Here is a 24,630-nt window from a genome sequence, read left to right on the forward strand (position 1 = left end):
TGGGGAGGGTGAAAAACGGGCCTACCAGGCCCAACGAGCCATCGCATGCCAAAAGTGGGGGGACTGCAGGAGGGGTCATGCAGGCATGCGCTGGGGGGGGGGTCGCATTGAAGTATGGGTATGCAAGCCCCCCCTCCCCGTACTCCCCCCGCTTTTGGATTTGTCACGGCAAAAAGATTAGCCATCACTGCCCTAGAGATCATTTCAAACAAATAAATAAACCCGAGAGACCATTTCAGACAGATGCTCCTGCTTACCTTCTCGGTCCGTCTCGAGGTAGCGTCGGCTGCCATGGGCTGCCTCTGCCCCGACATTTGGCTGAGCTATTCACTGTCGCACGAAACGCAAAGAACGGGCGTTCAGGATATCGGCCGGATCCGGGAAGACCGAATCCACTCGGAAGCCTTGTGCCAAGGCCACCTTCAGGACCTCTTCCAGGAATTGGTTGGAGGATCGGATCTCTCGTCCGTCCACCCGCAGCCGGCGGAACTTCTGTTTGACGTACTCCGCGGCGGGCAGGGCGGCTGGGCACGGGGCCCACTCCAAGCATAGATGGTGGCAGGTGGTGGCTTCCACGCGGGACCTTCCCGAAGAACCGTCTGGCGTCTCGTCATCCGTCTCCGTGTCTTCATCCGTGGAGTTGTCTAGACAAATTCTCCGGTCGCCGTTAGGAGACCATCTGTTCCTTCCTCCGCCTTCCCAGAGGGTTGCCTGAGTTTTGGGAAGGCCTGATCCTTTCTGCGATGGGTCCGGATGTCCGTCGGAAGACCCTTCACCCAAATTCCCGTTGACACACTCAAGGCGGCCGAGGTGTCTACGCAGGACAGCCAGGAAGTGCCGGTCGGTGCAGAAGACGTTTGCGGTGAAGATCTCCACGGTGCAAGAGCTGAGCTCGTAGTTCTGGGGTCCACGGCGCACGTTGAAATGCAGCCGGCGCGGGGTCACGTCCACATCGGCGTGGAGCACCGCGTTGCTCCGCTGGCGCCATCGTTCTGCCTCGACCTGCCGCAGCTGCTCCAGGAGTGGACGGATCTGGTAGAAGTCGGCTTCGGCCCGCAGCAGGGACAGCTCGGCGTAGCCCTCCGGAAGGTCCAGACGGCCAAATCGGAGGAAATTCAGGATGTGGCGGAAAGTCTTACCGTCGCGGTCGATGAAATAGTTCCCGCAGCTGTCCAGGAGGGCCGGTTGGGGACCTCGGAACATAGCGCCCAGCATGGAGTCGGGGAAGCGAGTCAGGGTTTCCAGAGTGGTGCTGTAGAGCTTCCCCCCCACGTTTAGGGTCACCAGGGGGCCGGGCCGGCCTGGACCCTGGCAAGTATCCGGCATCCTCACGAAGACACCTGTGGGGAGACGAGGAGGGGATGGGGCATGATTTGGGGTGTGCCGGATGGGTCTGCCTGCTGTTTTCACAAGCTTCTGAATTTGAATTTTAATCATTTTGTATTTTTTATTATATTTACATTTAATCTAATATATGATAGATTAATTGGATTTAATTCTGTTTTAAATTATTTTAAATTTTGTATTGTATGTATTTTAATTTGGCTGTGCACCGCCCTGAGTCCTTCGGGAGAAGGGCAGTATACAAATTAAATAAATAAATAAATAAATAAATAAATAAATAAATAAATAAATAAATAAATAAATAAATAAATAAATAAATAATATTATAGTGCTCAGGAGTGGTACGGTGGCCTAGAGGTGGAGCTCTGGCCTCACAATCAGAAGGCTGTGAGTTCGATCCTAGGTAGGTAGGCACTCTGGACACACTGAGAATATATCTGCAAAACAACACTCCTCATTGGCGACAGGAAAGGCATCCGGCCAGTAAACGCTCAGCTAGCTCCATTCAACTGCCCAGACTCCACCCCGATGCAAGAGATGATGGGGTCGTTAAAAGAAGATGATTCATATTATAGCGTTTGACTTATCAACCCAATTTAGCCCCTATTTTGATGACTTTTCTTGCCACGGCTGTTAACTGAGCAACATGGTTGTTAAGGGAATTGGCCTTCCCCCGTTGACTTTGTTTGTCGGATGGTCACAAAAAGGGGATCTCTTGACCCCAGGACACTGCAACTGTCCGGATTTTGATCACGTGACTATGAAGATGCTGAAACAGTTGTTAAGGGTGAAAAATGCTCACCACTTTTTTTCAGTGCCGTCGTAACTCTGGATCATCTCTAAACGAATGGTTGTAAAGTTGAGAACTACCTGTATCGTGAGCCATCCATCCATCACTGTAACAATGGGGGGGGGGGCATAATAATTTGATAGAGATAGATAGAAAGTTAGATAGAGAGAAAAAGACAGATAGATACAAAGAGAGAAAGAGAGATACCATAGAGATAGATAGAAAGAGAAAGGCGAGGACCCAGATTGTGGGGGCAATAAACTGTATAAAATATACAAAAGTATGAAGGCTATCGCTTAACGCATTGTAAGCCGCCCTGAGTCTCCGGAGAAGGGCGGCATATAAATTAAAGCAAAAAAAAAAAAAAAAGATAGAGATAAAAAGATAGAGATAGTGAAAAATGAAGAGAGAAAAATAGAGTTACGTTTAAAAATAGGTAGAAAGTTGTAGAAAGAAAGATTTAGATATAAAGAGAGAAAGATACCATTAAGATAGATAGAAAGAGAAAGATAGATAAAAAGACAGAGAGAGTGAAAAATGGAGAGAAAGATAGAAAAATAGAGAGTTATATTAAAAAATAGAAAGTTGTAGAAAGAAAGAGATATCAAGAGAGAACGATACCATTGAGATAGATAGAAAGAGAAAGATAGATAAAAAGACAGAGAGAGTGAAAAATGGAGAGAAAGATAGAAAAATAGAGAGTTATATTAAAAAATAGAAAGTTGTAGAAAGAAAGAGATATCAAGAGAGAACGATACCATTGAGATAGATAGAAAGAGAAAGATAGATAAAAAGACAGAGTGAAAAATGGAGAGAGAGAAAGACAAAAAGAGAGTGAGTTATATTAAAAAAATAGAAAGTTGTAGGAAAAAAAAGAGAGTTAGATATAAAGAGAGAAAGATAGATACCATAGAGATAGAGAAAGAAAGAGATAAAAATAGAGAGATAGAAAGAGAGAAGGAAAAAGTGAGAGAAAGATAGAAAAATAGTTATAGATAAACCTCTCTTTTAAATTGTTTTTAATTTTTTTAAAAAATTTTAAATTTTAAACTTGTCTTATGAATTTGGGGTGTTTTAAATTTTGTTTTTTGGGCCAATTATTTAATTGTATTTTAATGGTTTTTTAACATTTATATTATATGTATTTTATTCGGCTGTTCACTGCCCTGAGTCCTTCGGGAGTAGGGCGGTATACAAATTCAATAAATAATAATAATAAATAAATTAATAATAATAATAATAATAATAGATATAGAGAGAAAAAAGAGTTAAAGAGAGAAAGATAGAGAGAGAAAGAGAGAGAGAAAGAGAGAGAGAGAAAGAGAGGGGGAAATAGAGAAAGAGAGATAGAAAGAAAGAGAAAAAGAGAGGGGGGGAAGTAGAAAAAGATAGAAAAAGAGAGTTATAGAGAAAAAGACAGAAAGAAAGATAGAAAGAGAGAGACAAAAATAGAGAGATAGAAAGAGAGGGGGGAAATAGAAAGATAGAAAACTAGAGAGTTAGAGAGAGAGAAAGAGAGAGAGAGAGCAAAAGAAAGAGAGGGAAAATAGAGAAAGATAGAAAAATAGAGTTATAGATAGCGAAAAAGAGAGAGAGAGAGATAGAAAGAGAGAGAGAAAGAAAGAGAGGGGGAGAATAGAGAAAGAGAAAAATGGAGAGATATAGAGAGAGAAAGAGAGAGAGTGAGAAAGACAAAGAAAGGGAAAATAGAGAGAGAAAGAGAGAAAAATAGAGTTATAGATAGTGAAAAAGAGAGAGAGAGAAAGAGAGAGAGACAGACAGACAAACAAATGACAAAAAAAACAAACAAAGGAAACTTTTCGCACCACCTGATATTTTTTCCCAACGTGGGGGAAAAAAAACCAAACAAACATTTTTGCAACTCCTTCCAAAACCCCATTGTTGGCTCTTGCTTCCTTCCACCCACACTTTTCGGGGAGGGGAGGGGAGGGGAAGGGAAGGGCTGTGTGTGTGTGTGGGGGGGGGGTTGAAGGCAAGCAGGGGCTGCCGGCAGAGCCGAGAGATCTCAGGGCAAACGGGGGCTGGGGGGGGGGTGAGGGGCGGAGAAGGGGAAGGGGCGCCTCCTCGGGCCAGGTAGGGGCGGTTCCCAGGCTGGGACGTCCCAGTACCGGGAGGGGCTGAACGGAGGGCACCTTTGGGTGGGTGGGTAGGTAGGTGGGCAGCCGCCCCTTCCTCTTCTCCGCCCCCCCCAAAAAAAGGAGGGGGAAGGGGCAACATCAAAAGGAGAAGCCGACAAGCGCAGCAATAAAAGTGGGGGAGGGAAGAGAAGAGAAGAGAAGCCTGGGACTCCGCTCCCATCAGGCGAAGGAGGATGGGATCTGGAGTCCTCCCTCTCCTTGCCCTAAAGTGGGGGGGGGTCGTCCTGGGAAGCCCCCCCCCTCCCGCGGTCCCCGGGGTGGGATCCGTCCAGCAGGAGGGAGGGGCGCAGGAGAAGCCAGTGAGTGGGTGGGAGAGGGAGGGGAGGGGGGCTCTCCTTACCTGGCGGGGGTCTCTGGGAGCGTCTCCGGTGCGGCTCAGGCTCAGCTGATTTCTCTGGGCGCTGCCGGCGGCGGCTCTTTATAAGGGGCGGGAGCGGCGGGGGCGGGCAGGACTCGTTCCCCGCCCCGGGAAAGCGGCCGGTAGGTGGGGTGGGGGCGCCGCCGACGCTTCTGTCCCGCTCAGCGACGGAGCCTCGCCGCAATCTGGAGCCGACCCCCCTCCGGGGGTCCCCCCTCCAACCCCGGACCCCCGGGCTGGAAGGGGTGGGGAACCCCTAGCCTCTTTCCCCCCCTCCCCGGGGGTCGCCCCCGCGATCATCCCGCACCGACTGGACCGAGGCCGTCCCGCCGCATCCCGTAGGAGAAAGCCCCCCCCCCGACCGGCGGCGGTGGATGATGGGTGGGGGGCGGTGGGGGGCGTCCCGCAACTGGGAGCCCAGATGCCTTCTCTTCCGGCGGGGTCTCCATTCGGGTTCCATTCGGGGCTGGGGGTGCCAGGGACGGGTGGGGTGGGGTGGGGGGCTGGGGGACAGCCCCCAGCAGGTCGGGCTTTGGACAGCGCAAACTTTTGAAAAGTTTTCCGTGGGAAAGTGGGAGACCCGGGTTCAAATCTCCCCTGAGTTCGTGAGAGACTTTGGGCCAGTCCCCGTTCTCTCTCTCTCTTTTATTTCTTTCTTTTTCTCTCTTTCTTTTTCTTTCTCTCTCTAGCTTTCTTTTCTTTCTCTTTCTTTCTTTCTTTCTCTTTTTCTTTCTCTCTCTTTCTTTCTCTTTCTCTTTCTCTTTCCTCTCTCTCTCTCTCTTCCTCTTTTCTTTCTCTTTCTCTCTTTCTTTTTCTCTCTTACTCTCTTACTCTCTCTCTTTCTCTCTCTTTCTTTCTCTCTTTCTCTCTTTCTCTTTCTCTCTTTACTTTACATTTACTTTTATTTGATTTATATACCACCCTACTCCCGAAGGACTCTTTCTCTCTTTCTTTTTCCCTCTTACTGTCTTTCTCTCTCTCTTTCTTTCTCTCTTTCTCTTTCTTTCTCTCTCTTTCTCTTTCTCTCTTTCTCTTTCTCTTTTCTCTCTCTCTCTCCCTCTTTTCTTTCTCTTTCTCTTTTTCTCTTTCTTTCTCTCTCTCTTTCTCTTTCTTTCTCTCTCTTTCTCTTTCTCTCTTTCTCTTTCTCTCTTTACTTTACTTTTACTTTTATTTGATTTATATACCGCCCTACTCCCGAAGGACTCTTTCTCTCTTTCTTTTTCTCTCTTACTGTCTTTCTCTCTCTTTCTTTCTCTCTCTCTCTTTTTCTTTCTCTTTCTCTTTCTCTCTCTCTCTCTCTCTCTCCTTCTTTTCTTTCTCTTTCTCTCTTTCTCTCTTTCTCTCTTTCTCTCTTTCTTTCTTTCTCTCTTTCTCTTTCTCTCTCCCCCCTGCAGCTCAGCCTACCTAGCAGGGAGGTTGTAATGGGAGGAGGAAATACCGTACACTCAGCTAATCCTTAACCGAGGACCACAATCGAATCCAAAATTTCAGTTGCTCAGGGAAGTGAGTTTCACCCCACCCCCCATTTTACAACCTTCCTGGCCACGGTTGTTAAGCGAACCGCTCCCGTTGCTCCGTTAGTGACAGTGTCGTTAAGTGAATCTGGCTTCCCCCATGGACTCTGCTGGTCAGAAGGTCCCAAAAGGGGGATCTCGTGATCTCCCCTGGGACGCTGCCACCGTCACAAATACGGAAACAGTTGCCGAGCATTTGAATTCTGATCACACGACGGTAACAGTCGTAAGTGCGAGAAACGGTCATAAGTGACTTTTTCCAGTTGTCACTTTGAACGGTCACTAAATGAACTGTCGTAAGGCGAGGACTGCTGGTGTTTTACAACCAGCCTCAAATCTGGGGTTTGGGCACAGAAGGGTTCGACTCGGCTGCCAGGGCCGCCTTCTTTTCTCATTTAGCGCTAACGAAATTCCACTGCTAATTACTCTCCCGTCTCTGCCCGGCCCTGTTTCCCAGGTAAGGAACCAAACAAACCAGATCCCTAAATAAAAAGCAGGCCGCCTCCGCAGCGCCATGCCGGGCCTCGTTTCCAGCGTCACGTAATAGTTGTAATTGTCGTGCTTGTCTGAACGCACACCCTCGCTGACCGGCCTCCAAGTGTTGCGTTTTCCGGTGGCGTTGCAAAAACCTGCAGGGAATTTCAGACCGGCTGGGTGAGTCACCGAGTCTGCGACCTGATTCGGCGGCCTTGGGTCACCCCAGCCGTCTCCGCGGTGGGGAAGGAGCGCCGGCATCTAGGGCAGGAGATCTCAAAGGCGGCAACTTTTAAAGAGAGGTGGACTTCAACTCCCAGAATTCCCCAGCCAGCATGCTCAGCACTGTTTAAATCCATGTTTGTCAAACTTAGCAACTTTAAAGAGAGGTGGACTTCAACTCCCAGAATTCCCCAGCTAGCATGCTTTGCAAGATAGGCTCAGTGGTACTTAAATTAGTGCTTCTTAATCTTGGAAATTTTAAAAGAGGTGGACTTCAATTCCCAGAATTCCCCAGCAATGCTCTGCAAGATGGGCCCAGTGCTGTTTAAATCCATGTTTCTGAAACTTAGCAACTTTAAAGAGAGGTGGACTTCAACTCCCAGAATTCCCCAGCCAGAACGGTTTAACTTCTCAAACTTGGGAACTTTTAAGAGAGGCGGATTTCAACTCCCATCTTGCTTTGCAAGATAGGCTCAGTGGTACTTAAATCAGGGCTTCTCAACCTTGGAAATTTTAAAAGAGGTGGACTTCAACTCCCAGGATTCCCCAGCCAGGCTCAGTACGGTTTAAATCAATGTTTGCCAAACTTTGCAACTTTAAAGAGAGGTGGACTTCAACTCCCAGAATTCAACTCCCAGAGGCTCATCCAATCTCATGGTGCACGTGTTGTGCATTGACAATAAAGGTTTGAATTTTAATTCCCCAGCCAGCAAGCTGATGGGCTTCAGTGCTCCGTAAATCAGTATTTTTCAAACTTCGACTCCCGGAATGGCTGGCTGGGGAATTCTGGGAATTGAAGTCCACTTCACTTAAAGTTTCCAAGGTTGAGAAATTGCCTTTGAAGCTCTCCAAAATTTATTCCTAATCCCGTTATCCTTCCTAATTTTCCCAGAGAGGAACCCCTTTATCTGATTTAGAGATTTTGTGCATGGAAGATCAGCCAAGGACCACCCTGGATTTGACTTGATCCAACTGTCCAACTTTCCAAGGTTCCTTCTCCTTCCTTTCCGAGGTTCAAAACTCTCCGTCGAAGGATTTGGAGATTGTCATCCGTGAAGATGCTCCATCGTACACGAAGCCCGAAGAGACGTTGTTAATTCAAACCAAATCGACTTTGGTTTCACGCCCTGACCTGAAGCAGGTGAGTCAACCAGGGAAGCCATCACCAAAGTTGTGTCACATCCTTTATTGCTCCGTGACGGATGGCTCGGCCAGAGAACGTGTCTGGGCACCTACCCAAAACAGCTGCTCCTTTGCCAGTCACGTCTGCCAGAACTTGGAGACCTTCGGACCGGCCCTTTCGGAGAAGACCCAGGTGGGGTTTCTGAACCCCAAGAGATGAGAACATTGTAGGTGCTCCAGATGTTGTGGGTACTCGAACCCGGGAGGTTTTTAAGAAGAGATTGGACAGGTACAGGGTCTCCTGCTCCAGCAGGGAATTGGGCTAGAACAGGGGTCTCCAACCTTGGCAACTTTAAGACTGGTGGACTTCAACTCCCAGAATTCCTCAGCCAGCAAAGGTCCCTTCCAGCCCTAGGTTTCTATGATCTTGGGCAGGGGGTTGGACTAGAAGACTCCAAGGTCCCTTCCAGCCCTATGTTTCTATGATCTTAGGCAAGGGGTTGGACTAGAAGACCTCCAAGGTCCCTTCCAGCCCTATGTTTCTATGATCTTAGGCAAGGGGTTGGACTAGACTAGAAGATGTCTAAGGCCCCTTCCAGCCCTAGATTTCTATGATCTTGGCAGGGGGTTGGACTAGAAGACCTCCAAGGTCCCTTCCAGCCCTATGTTTCTATGATCTTAGGCAAGGGGTTGGACTAGACTAGAAGATGTCTAAGGCCCCTTCCAGCCCTAGATTTCTATGATCTTGGCAGGGGGTTGGACTAGAAGACCTCCAAGGTCCCTTCCAGCCCTATGTTTCTATGATCTTAGGCAAGGGGTTGGACTAGACTAGAAGATGTCTAAGGCCCCTTCCAGCCCTAGAATTCTATGATCTTGGCAGGGGGTTGGACTAGAAGACCTCCAAGGTCCCTTCCAGCCGTATGTTTCTATGATCTTGGGAAGGGGGTTGGACTAGAAGACCTCCAAGGTCCCTTCCAGCCCTAGGTTTCTATGATCTTGGGCAGGGGGTTGGATTAATAGACCTCCAAGGTCCCTTCCAGCCCTATGTTTCTATGATCTTGGGCAGGGGGTTGGACTAGAAGACCTCCAAGGTCCCTTCCAGCTTTAGGTTTCTATGATCTTGGGAAGGGGGTTGGACTAGAAGATCTCCAAAGTCCCTTCCAGCTCTAGGTTTCTATGATCTTGGGAAGGGGGTTGGACTAGACTAGAAGACGTCTAAGGCCCCTTCCAGCCCTAGAATTCTATGATCTTGGCAGGGGGTTGGACTAGAAGACCTCCAAGGTCCCTTCCAGCCGTATGTTTCTATGATCTTGGGCAGGGGGTTGGATTAATAGACCTCCAAGGTCCCTTCCAGCCCTATGTTTCTATGATCTTGGGAAGGGGGTTGGACTAGAAGACCTCCAAGGTCCCTCCCAACTCTGTTATTCTGCGTTCTATTGTCCTCACTCTCCAAAATGGGTTTATATTTATTCCCACAGCCATCCAGATTACCTGCCTAATTGATGCTGAGGAGGGGATCTGGATCTGATGGATCCTTTAATGCATTTACATCTAAGTTACACATCAGCAAAATGGTCTTTCTTAGCCAGGGAAAAGGTCAAACTTAACTCGGACCTCTGACCGTTGTCCCCTTCCACTAAGTTTGCAGCCAAAGCAGGCAGGTAATCCTCGACTTACCACCAACGAGTTTAGCGACTGTTCAGAGTTACGACGGACCACCCCGAAAGCTACTTACGACCCAATTCTGCGGTCAATTTATTTATTTGTTTGTAAAAATTATGATCCACCCATCTTTATGACATATTTTCCCTGTTTCCAGCCAAACATGCACATAGGAATACATTGATTTCCTTACTCATGACGTTCACAAAACAATTGTGGCTCATTTAATGACCGCCACACTCAAAAAAAAGAAGGCATAAAATTGGATCCGGTCGTAATGCGTACCTTGATTTATGACTGTCCTGATTTACAATGGAAATCCTGGTCTTAAGTTGAGGACTGCCTTACGAGCACAGTTGAGCCCAACATTCCGGTTGCTAAGCGAGACAGTTGTTAAGTGAGTGTTGCCCCATTGTACGACTGTCCTGGCCTCCGTTGCTAAGCGAATCACCGCCGTTGTTCAGCGAGTCACACGGTTGTTAAGTGAATCCAACGTTCCCAGAGAAGGTCGCAAAAGGGGACATTGCAACAGGCATAAGTACACGCTAGTTGCTAAGCCTACGAATTTCGATCGTGCGACCGCGGGGATGCCAAAACGGTCGCTGAGTGTGGAAAAACGGTCCGAAGTCCCTTTTTTTTTTAGTGTCGTCGTAACTTCAAACCGTCACTAAGTGAATGGTTGTAAGTCAAGGACTACCTGTAAAGTCGGAGACAGAGCGAGGAAGGGAGGAACAATGGAGGCCGCCAAAGACCGGAAGTCCCAGTCTCAAGATGGAAGCGACCATCTTGAGCGCAAACCAAGGATTCTAGCCAGCATCCAGTCCAAACCAGGATTGTTGATTGTCCGTTTTAGGGATCTGTGGGTGGGGTGGGTGGGTCTTCCTGTTCCCCTTAATTATCCATCTCCATCTCGCAGACGGAGCCGAAGAGCCGACTGCAATGGTTATCGTTCCAGCAGCCGTTCTCGTAAAGGTGGGCACAGTCCTCCCCGCCACCCAGTTCGTGGCCGTACCAGTTGTCCGGCTGTTCGGGGCACCAGTCCCTGGGTCAGAGAGATAAGATGGGCGCCGTGAGTCTGGGGCCGGGGCCGGTGGGAGGGGGGGATTTGGTTAAGTTTTGGTTAAGATTTTCACACCTTCAAACAAAAGAAAAAAGCAAAACAAAAGCAAAATATAAAATAAAACAAAATGCTAAAGTAAAATAAGGTGAAATATAAAATACTAAAATAAAATAAAATACTAAAATAAAACAAAATGCTAAAATGAAAATAAAAATATACTAAAATAAAATAACTAAAATAAAGTAAACTAAAATACTAAAGTAAAATAAAACAAGATAAAATAGAACAAAATACTAAAATGAAAATGAAATATACTAAAATAAAATACTAAAATAAAATAAAGTAAAATAAAATACTAAAATAAAATAAAACAAAATAAAACAAGATAAAATAGAATACTAAAATACTAAAATGAAATAAAAATAGAACAAAATACTAAAATACTAAAAAATACTAAAATACTAAAATAAAATAAAAATAAAATATACTAAAATAAAATAAATAAAATAAAACAAAATACTAAAATAAAAAATAAAAATATACTAAAATAAAATAAATAAAGTAAAATAAAATAGTAAAATAAAATAAATAAAGTAGAATAAAATACTAAAATAAAATAAAACAAAATAAAACAAGATAAAATAGAACAAAATACTAACATAAAATAAAAATAAAATAAAATACACTAAAATAAAATAAAATAAAATAAAGTAAAATAAAATACTAAAATAAAATAAAGTAAAATAAAATACTAAAATAAAACACTAAAATAAAATAAAGTAAAATAAAATATTAAAATAAAATAAAAATAAATAAAATATACTAAAATAAAATAAAATAAAGTAAAATAAAATACTAAAATAAAATAAAGTAAGATAAAATACTAAAATAAAATAAAACAAAATAAAACAAGATAAAACAGAACAAAATACTAACATAAAATAAAAATAGAACAAAATGCTAAAATAAAATAAAAATAAAATAAAATATGCTAAAATAAAATAAAGTAAAAGAAAATACTAAAATAAAATAAATAAAATAAACAAAACAAAATAAAAAATACTGAAATGAAAATAAAACAAAATAATAAAATTAAAATTAAATAAAATAACTGTGAGGACAGGTCATAAGTAGATGCTAAAAAGTCTGTCGTAAGTTGAGGACTACCTCTGTAGAACAATCTTTCGGCAGATTTAAGATGCTTGGACTTCCATTCCCAGAATCCCCCTGCTGTGCTAAATGGGGTGTGGGGGGGGGATGGTGTAGATGGCCTCAAGAGTTCCTCTCGAGGCTGCCTATCGATTGGATAGTCAATGGGGAATTCTGGGGGGTGTTTGGGGGTGGGGGAAACCCTTCCAGTTGAACCTACCGTGAGACTATTGTGTAGGGTGAGCCGTCCACCCACTTCCAGCTGCCGCTCTTGTCCGTCAGCCCAATCCACATGAAGTTTGGCCTGACACGGACCGCCACGAATTGCTGTCAGAAAAGAAGAAAAGAGGAAACTTGAAGCACCTCAACACCCGAAAATCTTGCTCTACCAGTGAAGAAATGTCCTCCCAGCGTATAACAATAAATAGAATTAAAAAGATCTAGTCAGATACATTGGGAAGTGAAACCGATAGATAGAAATAACTCTTTATTTCAGCAACTTTAAGCGGGGTGGACTTCAACTCCCAGAATTCCCTAGCCGGCATATCAGTTTCCTCTTTAATTAATTGTCAGGCCATCTATTTGATATACTATGTCAAATGCATTCCCACTGTCTATTAAGAAAGTTACCCAATTTTTAAAAACGCAAAAAATAAACTAGCCATATTTATTCATTAATTTTGGTAAACTTTGGCTGGCTGGGGAATTCTGGGAGTTGAAGTCCACTCCTCTTAAAATGGGCAAAGTTGAAAAAATATTGCTCTCATCCAGGGGTCTCCAACATTGGTCTCTTTAAGACTTGCGGACTTCAACTCCCAGAATTCCTCAATCAGCAAAAATGGCCCCTTTAAGACTTGCGGACTTCAACTCCCAGAATTCCTCAGTCAGCAAAAATGGCCCCTTTAAGACTTGTGGACTTCAACTCCCAGAATTCCTGTCAGCAAAATTGGTCCCTTTAAGACTTGCGGACTTCAACTCCCAGAATTCCTCAGTCAGCAAAAATGGCCCCTTTAAGACTTGTGGACTTCAACTCCCAGAATTCCTCAGTCAGGAAAATTGGCCCCTTTAAGACTTGTGGACTTCAACTCCCAGAATTCCTCAGTCAGGAAAATTGGCCCCTTTAAGACTTGTGGACTTCAACTCCCAGAATTCCTGTCAGCAAAATTGGTCCCTTTAAGACTTGTGGACTTCAACTCCCAGAATTCCTCAGTCAGGAAAATTGGTCCCTTTAAGACTTGTGGACTTCAACTCCCAGAATTCCTCAGTCAGCAAAAATGGCCCTTTTAAGACTTGTGGACTTCAACTCCCAGAATTCCTCAGTCAGCAAAATTGGCCCCTTTAAGACTTGTGGACTTCAACTCCCAGAATTCCTCAGCCAGGAAACTTGGCCCCTTTAAGACTTGTGGACTTCAACTCCCAGAATTCCTCAGTCAGGAAAATTGGCCCCTTTAAGACTTGTGGACTTCAACTCCCAGAATTCCTCAGCCAGGAAACTTGGCCCCTTTAAGGCAATGTTGACAGAGGAATTCTGGGAGTTGAAGTCCACAACTCTTAAAGGGGCCACGTCTGGAGATCACTGGTCTAATCCAACTTCTCCCTGGGTCAAACAGCCACACAGGTAGGAACCTATCAGCACCTACCTGCTCCTCGTAGGAGTTGATGATCACCAGGTGAGCATCGTAGCTTTCGCACTCGGCTTTGGCTTCCTCCCACGATTTCCCACTTTGGTTTTCCCAGTAGCAGCTTCTCCGAAATGCGTCCCAGCCTTTGGGACAGCAGGCCTCCTTTCGCTCTGGGCAGAAAAGGAAGAAAACCAGCTAAGACGAAAGGAAGAGAGAGAGAGAGAGAGCTTCAACTGTGCTGGACTACAACACCCATCAGGCTGAGCTAGCCTTGCCTCTCCTTCTGGGCGGTGAGAAAATCCTGTCATTAATCGATAAGAGCTTCGCTGGGCATCGTAACAGAGTGGTTTCCCCTCGTGCCATTTTTGGGGACGGAAAATACTTCTTTCCTGTACGGGAGTCCTCGACTTACGACCTCAACGGAGCCCAAACATTTCCGTCGTTAAGTGAGACATTTATTCAAGGAAGGCCATTTTATGACCTTTTTGGCCGCCGTTGTTAAGCGAGTCGCCGCAGTTGTTAAATGAATCACCTGGTTGTTAAGTGAATCCAGCTTCCCCGTTGACTTTGCTTGTGGCAGAAGGTCGAAAAGTGGATTTGCCTGACTCCACCCCACCCCAGGACGCTGCGACCGTCGTAAATACGAATCGGCAGCCCAGCGTCTGAATTTTGATCAGGCTGCGATCGTGTGAAAAAAACGATCGTGTCCCCTTTTTTTTCAGTGCCGTTCCGACGGTCGCTAAACGAATCGTCGTTAAGTCGAGGACGACCGACATTATTCTTAATTCTGTTTATAGGGCTGCTCCTCCAGGATGCTGGGAGGCTTGGCAGAGAATAAAAGCAAGTGGAAAAACATCCGAAAAACAACAAAATGTTGCAGAACTGGCTGGATCTGGACCGATCTCAAATGCAGGGCGAGGCTCCAGACGCCCTGCAGGAATTATTTTAGGTGTCCCAAAAAATGCAGGTGGCACCTTAAGATGTTTGCAGAGGACTCCCAGCCGAAAAAACGATGGGGAGAAGCTCCCCAGAGATGAAAAGGAGGCCTCGTCCCATCCCTGGTGATTCATCCCGGAATTCGTTCCAAGCCACTGAGGCAAGCCAATCTCCGGAAAAGCCATCGGCTAACCTTGCTGGGCACCAAAGGGAGGGATATTCCCATCATGCACTTGGGGGGTCAGCATCCTCAGCTCTGCCTCGGGAGTTGACCGCAGAGGGAAGCAGCCCATCTGCCCAGGATGCGAATTGGCTAAGTGGAAGGCTAAGATGGTGGGGTCCTTTGAAGGGGGGGGGTCTGTGAGTTGGGGGGGGGGGTTCCTGGCAGATGTTTGCAGGGAGGAGGAGGAAGACGAGGGGGGGGAGGACTGTGGGGTCCTTGATGGCCTCTGAGCTTGGGAGTTTTCTAGCAGACGTTTCATGACCCAGCTAGGGAACATCATCAGTGCTAGGAGGGAATGGGGCTTGTGGAGAGGAGGAGGAGAGGAGGAGGAGAGGAGGAGGAGGAAGACCAACCCTGAGCTCCAAACATTAAAATGCTGAAAGATCAAAGAGCCCCCAGGGCCATGGCATGGGAGCTGCGGGTGCCAACCCTGGTGAAAGAAGATGAGCAGGGAGATGCTCCTTTCGGCCAGCCTCTGTGCCAGGCCTCACTCTTGGCACGCCGAGGGTGTAGCTCGGCCGGCCGCCCCGCTGCCCTCTCCCTCCGCACCTGTCCGGTTGAGCTTGAAGTCCTGATAGTCACAATTGACAGCGATGTTATTCTTACGTAGCTCCTTCAGCTGGTTGAGGAGGTGGGTTGTGGCTGTGAAAGAAAGAGAAAGAGAAAGAGAGAAAGAAAGAAAGAAAGAAAGAAAGAAAGAAAGAAAGAAAGAAAGAAAGAAAGAAAGAAAGAAAGAAAGAAAGAAAGAAAGAGAGGATGGGGATAAGGAAAGAAGGAAGGAAGGAAGGAAAGATGCAGGGAGGGAGGGTAGAAGGAAGGAAGGAAGGAAAGAAAGAAAGGAAGAAAAGAAAGAAAAAAAAGAAAAAAAGGAAGAAAAAGAAAGAAAGAAAGAAAGAAAGAAAGAAAGAAAGAGGGTGGGTGGGGATAAGGAAGGAAGGAAAGATGCAGGGAGGGAGGGTAGAAGGAAGGAAGGAAGGAAAGAAAGAAGGAAGGAAAGAAAGAAAAAAAGAAAGAAAGAAAGAAAGAAAGAAAGAAAGAAAGAAAGAAAGAAAGAAAGAAAGAAAGAAAGAAAGAAAATAAGAGAGAGAGAGAAAAAGAACATATTTTAAAAAGACGGATGGAATATCCCCCAATTAGGAATAGATTCACAACTTATATTGTTGGGGTGGGCAGCTTTTTATAACTGCTTTTCTATTTCTATTTTTTATTGCATTGTAAGCCACCCAGAGTCTCTCTGGATAGTGAGATGGACAGCATATAAAACAAAAGAAAACCAAAAAATAAAAAAAAAAAAAAAATCCCCAAAACCCAAAAGAAATAAAATAATAAAAATAAAATAAAAAAAAAATAAAAAAAATAAAAGAATAGAATAGAATAGAATAATAAGCTGAAATAAAAGAATAAAATAAAAGAATAGAATAGAATAATAAACTGAAATAAAAGAATAAAAGAATAAAATAAAATAATAGAATAATAAGCTGAAATAAAAGAATAAAAGAATAAAATAAAATAAAATAATAGAATAATAAACTGAAATAAAAGAATAAAAGAATAAAATAAAATAATAGAATAATAAGCTGAAATAAAAGAATAAAAGAATAAAAGAATAGAATAGAATAATAAACTGAAATAAAAGAATAAAAGAATAAAATAAAATAATAGAATAATAAGCTGAAATAAAAGAATAAAAGAATAAAATAATAGAATAGAATAATAAACTGAAATAAAAGAATAAAAGAATAAAATAAAATAATAGAATAATAAGCTGAAGTAAAAGAATAAAAGAATAAAATAAAATAATAGAATAATAAGCTGAAATAAAAGAATAAAAGAATAAAATAATAGAATAGAATAATAAACTGAAATAAAAGAATAAAAGAATAAAATAAAATAATAGAATAATAAGCTGAAGTAAAAGAATAAAATAAAATAATAGAATAATAAGCTGAAATAAAATAATAAAATAATAAAATAATAGAATAGAATAGAATAATAAATTGAAATAAAATAAAATAAAATAAAATAAAATAAAATAAAATAAAATAAACTTGGGGATGGGCTGAGTCTGCCAATGCCTTTCCCCGTGTTCGGTGGGTGCCAAGGGAGGCGTAACCTGCCCTTTGCAAATGCCCCAAAAGAGGGTTCAGCCCAACGGAGCCGCCGGAGGTGCCAGGCAGACGGGCCACATGAAAGCTGCCTCCCTCCCGTGGGCGCCAGGCAGGAAGGGCGGAATTTTACCCAGAGGTTACACCTTCCTCGTGGCTCGACTGCTTCCACCAGGGATAAAATCCATACAGGTTGCCCTCGACGTAGAGCTATTTGCTTAGTGACCGTTCCAAGTTACAACGGCATTGGAAAACCGCTTTTTTTCACACTTACGACCGTTGCAGCCTCCCCGTGGTCACGGGATCCAAATTCAGACGCTTGGCACCCGGCAATGCATGTACTTACGACGGGTGCTGGGTGACTCGATCCCCTTTTGCAACCGTCCGACAATCCCAGTCAACGGGGAAGCCGAGTTTGCTTAACAACCGTGTGACTCACTCAACAGCTGCCGCGGTTCGCTTAACAACGGTGGCAAGAGGAGTCGTAGAACGGGTCCAAACTCAATGGTCTTGCTTAGCGACAGAAATGTGCGGGCATAAGTCGAGGACTCCCTGTAATTGGATCTGGTCTTTCGGCAATTGGGGACAATTCGGGTTTTCCTTCCTTACCCACGTCGGCCTCCTCCGTCAACTGCTTCACTTTGGCTTCCATCTCCTTCAGTTTTGCGTCCGAGTCGTTCTCTGCAAAACAGAGCTGGAATGAAAAACCAGCCCTGCGAGGTAGTCCAGACACAAGCAGGACTCGGAAGTGAGCTCAGAAATCGGAATAGAAGCTGGAAGGGACCTTGGAGATCTTCTAGTCCAGCCCCCTACTCAAGCCATTTCAGAACAAAGCCCCTGAAGGCAGGACAAGAAGCAACGGATGGAAACTAATCAAAGAGAGAAGCAACCTAGAATTCAGGAGAAATTTCCTGACCGTGAGGACAATTCACCAGTGGAACTGCCTGCCACCAGAAGTTGTGGGTGCTCCATTACTGGAAGGTTTAAAAAAAAAAAAAAAAAAAAGACTGGACAGCTACTTGTCTGAAATGGGCCTTCTGTAGGGCCTCCTGCTTGGTGGGGGGGTGGGGTTGTGTGGGGCTGGACTAGATGACCTTCAAGGTCCCGCTTGTTAATCCGGGAGTAATGTGGGCGAGGTTTTACCTTTATCCTGAAGGGAGGCGAACTTCTTCCCAACCGTTTCGTTGAGGCTCTTTACGCTGTCCTGCGTCTCCTTCAACTCCGAGTTGTAAAAATGTCCTGATGGGAGGAAAAGGGAAAAAACGGTTGAGGAAGAGAAATGGTCTGCTCCTTTGGGGATCACCTGGTGGTCACCGCTCCCCCTCGGCTTTTTTGCTGTTTGCTCAGGCCGTAAGGACGCCGTTTTCGGGCGTAAGCGACGCGCTCACCTTTGACTCCAAAGACGATAACCGAGATGGTGAGGATGAAACTCAAAAGCAGCAGGATTAGAACCAGGCGCCGGCTGGGGAATGTACGTCGCACCCATGTCTGGCTTCTGGGGAGCTTCAGAGGGGCTAAGAAAAGAGGGAGCCAACATTGGTTTCTTTCCCAAACCTTAATAACCAGGTTTGTTTGTTTGCTGGAATCTGTAAGGAATAGCTAAACAAAGTTTAAACTGGGTGGACTTCAACTCCCAGAATTCCCCAGCCGGCATAGCCGGCTGGGGAATTCTGGGAGTTGAAGTCCACCCAGTTTAAAAGTTGCCAAGATTGAAAAACAAGATGGACTCCTCTCCAGAATCCTTTCTAGCTCTTCCACTCTATGATTCTAATTCCCAGCCGCTCTATCACCAAGGCAGAGAGGATGCTGGGAATTGTAGTTCAGAGGGAACCCCATGCGAGAACCCCATTCCCCTCCAAGAGCAACATGTCAATCCACTGATGGAACAGAAGTTGTGGGAGCTTCATCCTTGGAGCCTTTCCAGAAGAGACTGGACTGCCATCGGTCAGAAATGGGGCAGGGACTCCTGCTGGGGCAGGGGGTTGGACTGGATGACCTCTGAGGTCCCTTCCGACTCTCTTAATCTGTAGAAACAGCGCGTGGCTTCCCTCCAGAATTTGTGGGTGCTCCCAACACTGGAGATTTTTCAAGAAAAGACTGGACAACCAATCGTCTGGAATGGGATAAAGTTTCCTGTTTGGATAGTGGGCTGGACTGGATGACCTCTAAGGTCCCTCCCGGCTCTATTCTATTCTAATTCCCCAAGCCAGTGAAGGAAGCTGTTTTAAATTCAATTTATATGCCGCCCTGAGTCTTCGGAGAGGGGCGGCATATAAATTGAATTAATTAAATTAATTGAAGGTGCTACAATTGCAAAAACCTTGGTGAGTGAAGGAAGGAAGGAGGCAGGTCAGGCAGAAGTAGAGCAGCTCAGAGGAAATAAAGGAAAAACCGGAAGGACAGGAGGAGGAGGAGGAGGAGGAGAAAAATAGGAATTAGGAGTACACCGTGGAGTAATAAGAGAGACGGAGCATCTGACCTAGCATTAAACTCCTAGTAATTCCAGATGTAGCCTATAATTAATTAATTATATATATATCGTGACCTTCTGGCAGGCCAAATCGACAGGGTTAAGCCGGATTCGCTTAACGACCCCATTGCTCATTTAACAACGGCGGTGGGCTCGCTTAAACCATCGTGGCAAGAAAGAGAAGTTAAAAACAGGACCCGATTCGCTTAAGGACGGTCTCGCTCAGCCCCTGATGTCTCGGGGGCTCGACTGCGATCATAAGTCGAGGACGGCCTGTCATTGATTCAGCCGGATGACCTGAAGCTGCCACTTTTGAAAACGGGGGGTGGGTGGGTGGGAGGGGGGGAGCCACGCAATGCCACAAAACCCACAAATCGTGGCATTTCACAACACAGCAGTTGTTGAATTGCTAACTACGACTGTTCCTCTTTTTTTTTAAAAAAAAAAGTCTCTTACTCGGGACCTTTTAAGAATTGGGGACGGGGATGGGGGCACAGCTGGAGCCCCCCTGCGCAAGGAATGAGCCACGGATCGAGGATTGCAGAGCGTGGCCTTGGGGGTCTTTCGTGGGAAGCCGGTTTGCGAGACAATCCGGCAAGCCCGTCTCCGAATAAAAGCCCACCTTTGATCCGGGGGGCGTCCTCGTTTTCGGGCTCAAGAGTCATGGTCAGATCCTGGTAGTCTCGGATCATCTTGAGACCCTTCCCCAAACACCTGGAAGCACAATACAAGGGTCACAAGACCAGACACACACACACACACACACACACACAGAGAATTCGTGGACTGTTGGTCCTCCTTCCATAATTTTTCAGAAGCTGCTTTCTTGCAGGCTCTTCTAGGTAGCACTGATGATGTTACCTAGATGGGTCATGAGACGTCTACAAGCAAACCACCAAGTTCAGAGAGCACCATTTCAACCCTGAGCTACAAATATTCTCCTTTATTGCTTCTGAACCCTGTAGGGCCTCCTTAGCCTCAGAAGTCACCTCCTGGCCTTTTGGTCAAGGAAGGGACACCAGGATACCATCTGCACCCCGTCTGGGCCTCCAGAAGTTGTGGGTTGCTCCAACACTGGAGGTTTTTAAGAAGAGGCTGGGCAACCACTTGTCTGAAACGGTGTAGGGTTTCCTGCTTGAGAAGAGGGCTGGACTAGAGGACCTCTAAGGACCCTGCCAACTCTGTGGTTATTCTGTGTTATTTGGGTATTCGGTTCACAACTCCTGGCAGCTCTTCCAAGTTTTCACCCCCACATACACACAAATTCTCCTGGCACAAAAAAAAAACCCAGAACTGCAAACGAGAAGGTCTCTTTTTGGGGGGACCTTCTGCAGAACCTCTGAAGGCCCCACCCCAACATTTTTCCTTTCCCCCCCCCACGTTCCCTTCTTTCTTTTCGGCAGGAACAAAACAGGCCTTTGAAGAAGAGGATTTGAATATCCCTGCCCCGACGAAGGAAACTAACATTTCTAATTTTAAGAGGAGAGGAGATTTTTTTGCCTTCAGCCTCCTTCTCCGTCTCCTGACCCTCAGGTTTTCGGAGACCGTCCCTTCTTGTGCCGAAGGGGAAACCGAGGCAGTGTCTCAACATGGCTGCTTTTCCGGAAGAGAACCGCAGCGACTCCAGAGGTGACTCCTAAACCGTTCACCTTACTTTCTTCGGCATGGGTGACACGGCCCCTCTCCTTTCTATCCAGGTGGGGATAGATTTTTCTAAACGGCTGCCCCTGCCCGGTGCCCCCTTCATTCCTCAAAGCCCACCCCCCAATTCTCATATAAGCAAAAACTAATCCTCAAATTCACGCAATCCTATAATCTGAGGGGTCCTTGGTGGTCTCTGAATTTGGGGCTCAGAGACCCCACAGTCCTCCTCCTCCTCGTCTCCACAAACCCTTTCTAGCGCTGATGATATTCCCTAGTTGGGTCATGAAACGTCTTCCAAGCTCAGAGACCACCAAGGACCCCACAGTCCTCCTCCTCCTTCTCCTCCCACTCTTCCTCCTCGTCTCCACAAACCCTTGCCAGAAAACCAAACCGAGCTCGGAAAGCACCTCCTCACTCGAACCCCGAGCTGCAAATATTCCTCCTTTCATCTTTTTTTAATCTCCCAACATCTTTTCTGCCTTTGAAGTCATGTTTTTTTTTTCCTTCTTTTTGATTTTTAAGACTCCTGGCTCAGCTAGTCCAAGATCAACCCTCACCCCACCCCACCTCCCCCAAAAAACCAACCCAGAGAGAAATGAATCGCACCTGTAGCGGGGATGAAACTAGTCCTGATTGAGGTTGAAAGGGCCTATTTTCTCTTTCTGGCCAACCTTTCACTTTTCCCTCTTTCGATCTTTGCCCTGTCAATATGTTCTTCCTGTGGGACAAAGTTTCAAAGTTTGTCCGAAGTTTGCTAAAAGAGAAGCGCCCAGCTCGGTCTGCGCCAGCCCCCCCCCTTATATTGGGCTCCACGCTCAGCCCCTCCTTCGGCTCTGGGGTCTGCCCCCCTCCCTTGAAAATAGCATTTCCCCTAAGAGAGGAACCGAAAATCCTCCAAACGTGACTCAATAGAGACAGACAAGCAACTGTACAACTCCGTATAAACCATAATCGTGTTTGTTTGTTTTTTTAGCTGGCGCAACGGAGACGCTCCTTTTAAGCAAGGACGAGTTTCAGTTGGACGGTCTCCGGACAAAGACCGAAACGAGAGAGCGAGTAGAATGATGGGGACGATTTGGAGTGGCTGTCCAAGAAAAGAACGGACAGGCGTTTGTCCAAAATGGAATAAACCCATTTTATTGGGGTTGGTCTTAGTGTAATAGAAGATCTCCGTGATCCCTTCCAGCCGTAGCATTCGATGAACGTCTATGCATTGGGACACCCAAGAAGGTGGAACGGATGGATACCTGTCTTGGAAGAATTCTGGGTAGTGGGTGGGGTCCTTTGTGGTCTCTGAGCTTGGGTTTTTTTTTTTCTGGCAGACGTTTTGTGACCCAACTAGGGAACATCATCAAGGCTGGAAGGGAGGGGAGGTTGCGGTGCGGAAGAATGGACAGACGGACAGATTAAGAGAGTTGGAAGGGACCTTGTAGGTCATCTAGTCCAACCCCTCGCCAAGCAGGAGACCCTCCACCATTTCTGACCGGTCTCTTCTTGAAAACCTCCAGTGATGAAGCTCCCACAACCTCTGAAGGCAACTTCTGCTCCATCGGTTGATCGTTCTCACTGTCAGAAAATTCCTCCTTATTTCCAGGTTGAATCTCTCCTTGGTCAGTTTCCATCCATTGTTCCTTGTCTGGCCTTCGGGTGTCTTGGAGAATAGTTTGTCCCCCCTCCTCCTCTCTGGGGCAGCCCCTCAAGTATTGGAAGACTGCTATCCTGTGTTAGCTGTTCCTGCCAGCTTGGTATCATCTGCAATTTGGTAAATTCCCCTTTGTTGTGACGTTGGCTTACGAAGTCATTACAATACACAATTAGTCCCAAACAAACCTATTTTATTATATTGTAACAGCTGAGAATTACGTTCATTCCCAGCGGAGTCCCAATTAGTTGCAAAACAAGTCCTTCGGAATGAATCCTTCGGGATTATCACCAACCTTTATCTTCTTTGCCAAAGGCCTTACTTGGCAAAGCCCCACAAAGTTCAGAAACAAACAAGAGATGCCGACTGGAAACAGAATGAGCAATGTTGCTTTCTGCAAAAAGGCCCAAGTGCCTCTGTTTCTCTTTTAAGCCTTATGGGTGGGGCCAATCATCTCCTGGCCTTACTCCCGAGTCATCCCTTTTGCTTTAGGTGCTCTTGCCTTCTTGCAGCTCTGCGCATGCGTGCACTAGGAACAGGCTCCTCCTGTTCCTCTGCCTCTCTGCTGTCCGACTCTGGGGGCTCCAGGGTCCGTGCATCACTCCCAGATGGCCCTGACCCCATCTCTGCCTCTGGTGCAGAGCCCTCGTCAGAGCCCTCCCCAGACTCCAGGACTGGCCCATGGTCCTCCCCAGCCTCCTCACTGTCCGACTCCGCTGCCAGCTCTGCAGGCTGCTGGTGGGCCACAACACCCTTCTATTCTCTCATCCATGAAGATATTGAAGAGTCCTGGGCCTAAGACGCAACCTTGTAGTACCCCACTGCTTACTTCTCTCCATGTAGACGTAGACTCATTAAGGACTACTCGTTGAGTACGGCTCGTCAGCCAGTTGCGAATCCATCTGGTGGTGACGCTATCTATCCCACTTTTTTTCTAGCTTACCAAGAAGCAGGTTGTGGTCTACTTTGTCGAATGCCTTGCTGAGATCTAAGTTGACTACGTCCACGGTATTTCGCTGGTCTACTAATTTAGTCACTATGTTGAAGAATGAAATAAGATTAGTTTGGCACGACCTGTTTTTAACAAACCCGTGCTGGCTGCTAGTTATTACTTTACTCGTTTCTAGGTGTTGGCAGATCTGGTTTTTTTTTAATTATCTTTTCCAGGATCTACCCGGATATTAATGTTAGGTCTGTAGTTTCCTGGGTCAGTTTTTTCCCCCCTTTTTTGAAGATGGGGACCACATCCAGCTCTTTTCCAGTCCTCTGGTAGTTCCCCGGTGCTCCAGAATTTTTGAAAGATGTGGTACAGTGGTTCTGAGATAACATCTGCCAGCTCCTTTAGAACTCTGGATGTGATCAGGTCCCGCTGATTTGTATTTGTATTCCTCAAGATCAGACAAGGTTGGACTGTGGGGTCCTCGATGCTCTCTGGCGGTGATTTTCTTGCAGATTTTCTTTCATGACCCAACTAAGGAACATCATCAGTGCTAGAAGAGGAGGAGGAGGAGGAGGAAGAGGAGGAGGAGGACTCTGTGGTCCTGAACTTGCATTTTTTTCTGACAGATGTTTCATGATCCAACTAGGGAACATCATCAGTGCTAGAAGGGAGGGGGATGTCAGCACTTCAAGCTGCATTTACTCTAATGCTGACATAAGAAGGAGAAGCGGAGGCATCTGGAAAGGGACGTTTGACTTTTCACCTACTTATTTTCCCTGGAGATAATATCCCCTAGGAGATGGGATGGGAGGGGGGAAATTCCTTTGAGCTGGAGCAGTAGGTTAGGGGTAGAGTGACTTGGAAGATGGCCAATGAGTGCAGGGGAGTGGGGAACGGAAAGGGAGGGTTTTGGGTCTGGAAGTCAGGGTTGGCTACGATGGAGTCGGAATTAGAATGTCATGCTTAATAAATGGGAGTGTTTTTTCATCAAAGACTTTGTTTGAAATGCAATTTATTTGGGACGACCTCGAAACCTGACAGGGGATTTGTAAGGAGGAGGAGGAGGACTACAAGGACTGGAAGAAGGCGGCTTGGTGCAAGTAGACCACCAAGCTCAGAATGCCCCAAGGATCCCACAATCCTCCTCCTCTTCCCCCCCCTCCTCCACTCCACAAACCCCCTCCCTTCTAGCAC

General features: G+C 45.9%; 2 protein-coding genes across 2 annotated transcripts; both read right to left on the minus strand.

The window, feature by feature from the left end:
- Positions 1–327: 327 nt before the first annotated feature.
- KCTD11 (potassium channel tetramerization domain containing 11) lies at positions 328–1,230 on the minus strand. Its single transcript, XM_070954708.1, has one exon. The coding sequence runs from the start codon at positions 1,213–1,215 to the stop codon at positions 328–330; it is 888 nt and encodes a 295-aa protein (XP_070810809.1). The 5' UTR covers positions 1,216–1,230.
- An 8,284-nt stretch (positions 1,231–9,514) lies between these two features.
- On the minus strand, positions 9,515–21,585 carry LOC139324942 (asialoglycoprotein receptor 1-like). Its single transcript, XM_070954719.1, has 9 exons — positions 21,461–21,585; positions 19,833–19,924; positions 18,129–18,254; positions 17,884–17,979; positions 17,350–17,421; positions 15,185–15,277; positions 13,495–13,646; positions 12,075–12,181; positions 9,515–10,687 (listed from the first exon to the last, which is right to left on the minus strand). Exons 2-9 carry the CDS (start codon positions 19,900–19,902, stop codon positions 10,537–10,539), a joined length of 867 nt encoding a protein of 288 aa, XP_070810820.1. The 5' UTR covers positions 19,903–19,924; positions 21,461–21,585; the 3' UTR covers positions 9,515–10,536.
- Positions 21,586–24,630: the final 3,045 nt, after the last annotated feature.

The sequence above is a fragment of the Pituophis catenifer genome, unplaced genomic scaffold (genome assembly GCF_029215685.1).
Source record: "Pituophis catenifer annectens isolate HBS135680 unplaced genomic scaffold, rPitCat1.0.hap2 SCAF_15, whole genome shotgun sequence".
NCBI lineage: Eukaryota > Metazoa > Chordata > Lepidosauria > Squamata > Colubridae > Pituophis > Pituophis catenifer.